Consider the following 2,303-nt stretch of genomic DNA (forward strand, 5'->3'; position numbering starts at 1 on the left):
GGGCCACAAAATATGTATTATAGGCAGAAAAGATGCAAGCTAAACCTAAATATCAGTGGTCTGTCAGACACCATGTCAGACCTGCTTGAGTTTTGTGAATATTTGGATGGATATTAACCTTCATCAGAACATTTTTCCTAAACACACAGCTAATGCAACACCTTAAGGAGAAACAGTCAGATGCCCTATAGTTGCCTAGTTAAAGCTAAATCTCACTCAAACTGGTGTGACTGGGATTTAGGTTTAGTCTAATAGTTATCATGGAGAATTAGTGACCCCAAGATGCACTGTTTGTTGGATTTCTTGAACTGTGATATTTGGAGATAATTTTATGATTGTTTTAAATGTTTTTTAAATGTATTATTTATTCCTCTGATTGTTGATATGCACAGGTTTGGGTCACTATTATCTTGTAACCATTTCCTCATTTATGAAGATCAGCATTAATCTCTCTTATTTAAAGATTATAGTCTTTTGTTTTCTTTTTTGAGGAGTTGGTAAGAAAAGGTGTCCAATTTATACCACAGAAAAATTAGAATTGTTGAGAACTAATCAAAATGTTTTAGACATTGATCAACTTAAAGAGGGAAAACATCTAAATAGAGGTCATAATTGTGGCATCTGTGTTTCCATGTTTTCTCCCCCTGAATAAATGAACTAAAAATGAAGTTGAGATTTTCCAGCATTATTCGGTAATGAAAAAGACAATTTAATAAAAGTCACATTTAGTGAAATAATCACTTTGTTTTATTTATTTTTTCACATAGTCCCAATATTTCCCCGTTTTGGGATCAAGGTATCCATAGTGAAGCAGGAAAATAAACATTTCTCAGGTAAATCATAAATTAAAAACTGTAAAATACAAAAGAAACAGAAAGTCTTCTTCTAGTACCGTGTATACCTGCAGCAGAGTATGTACAGTATATAAACCCTTAGAACAGTTTTTTCCTAATAAGGGTGGAACACTGACAGATTATCTGGAAGTTGAAGTCGTTTCCATCATCACTGTAAAACATGATCAATGCAAAGGCATATTCCAAAGTTATAACAGTACAAATATCAGAGGAACACTAGCAAATAGGAACACCTAGTACTGAGGTTATAATGATGTCCAACTGAGGTGATACTATGAGAGAAACCTGGATCTGAACTATGTTTAGATTTTTTTTGTTCTTTACACACCGCCACGTATTAAATACACATCAGTCCCGTGTCTCCTGCTGTCCCGGTCTGCCTCAGTACAGACCCACGTTGTCCCACTCCACCAGGTACTGCACCTTCCCGTCTGGAGTCACGCGTCTTGCCAGGATTCTCACGGCCTCCCCTCCTCCTGCCCAGCTCCGGGCCACAGTCCCGTCACCCCCTCCCACACCCACACCCATCCCCACTCCACTTCCCGCCCCACCACTGCCTCCTCCGCCGCCCGCGCCGCTCTGATACGGAGGAACGTCGTGCAGGATGAGGGGCTCCAGCTGCTTCTGACCCGGCTGGTGCTGGTGGTTGTGTTGGTGGTTGTGGTGGTGGTGCTGGTGGAGGTGATGGAGGTGGGGGTTCCCACTGGAGCTGAAGGGGTAGGGGAAGCATGGTGGAGGTAATCTGCAGGTGTCCTCCATGCTGCGAGAGCAAACAGAGGCAAATATGTGAGAAATATGAAGTTTTTGATAGTTAAAGAGCTACAAATTCTCCCACTAGGGAATTATAACAATGAATTGCAATAAATGGTGAAAATGTTGCTTTGAGACCATTTTCAAGTTTCAAAACAAAAAAAATATCAAAGATATGATTTCATGAATGATTTAAAAATTGTCCTGTAAACCAGAAAAGAGGTTAAAAGATTAATTTAGAACCTGTTGTAGTGATGAAGACCCCTGGAGAGAGGAGTGTTCCCATTGTAGGTGGTGTGGTACAGCGCATACATTCGCTTGGGAGGGGGGCTGTAGACGAAACGGACACAACATGTACATCATTAAACTGCAAAAAGAAACAGTGATTATCCAAATGTGGGTAAAATTGTTAATTAAAAAGCTACCATGGAGCCAGATAAATAAAAGGGATTTAGGCTTTATTTTTATTGAGCTCTGTTAGTGTTTCTGCTACATATCTGTTGTCATTTGAAAGCAATTTAGGCAAAACATATTCTTTTCAGTTCTGATTGATATAAAAAAATATGATATGACAAAAATTATATGTTCATTTGAACCATGCAGTGAATTTTTTCTGTTGTTGGGGTATAAACGTTCAGGCTGATTCATCTATACCAGGGGTGTCAAACTCAATTTCACCGAGGGCCACTGCAGCATATT

The 2,303-nt window shown here is 39.3% G+C and overlaps 1 protein-coding gene across 1 annotated transcript; it reads right to left on the reverse strand.

The window, feature by feature from the left end:
* Nucleotides 1-719: 719 nt before the first annotated feature.
* Nucleotides 720-1,967, reverse strand: LOC106942621 (transcription factor Maf-like). Its single transcript, XM_015025945.1, has 2 exons — nt 1,848-1,967; nt 720-1,614 (listed from the first exon to the last, which is right to left on the reverse strand). The coding sequence occupies exons 1-2, from the start codon at nt 1,916-1,918 to the stop codon at nt 1,236-1,238; spliced, it is 450 nt and encodes a 149-aa protein (XP_014881431.1). The 5' UTR covers nt 1,919-1,967; the 3' UTR covers nt 720-1,235.
* Between the last annotated feature and the right edge of the window lie 336 nt (nt 1,968-2,303).

This window comes from Poecilia latipinna, unplaced genomic scaffold, assembly GCF_001443285.1.
Source record: "Poecilia latipinna isolate Pla-1442-1.1 unplaced genomic scaffold, P_latipinna-1.0 Scaffold4425, whole genome shotgun sequence".
Lineage (NCBI taxonomy): Eukaryota > Metazoa > Chordata > Actinopteri > Cyprinodontiformes > Poeciliidae > Poecilia > Poecilia latipinna.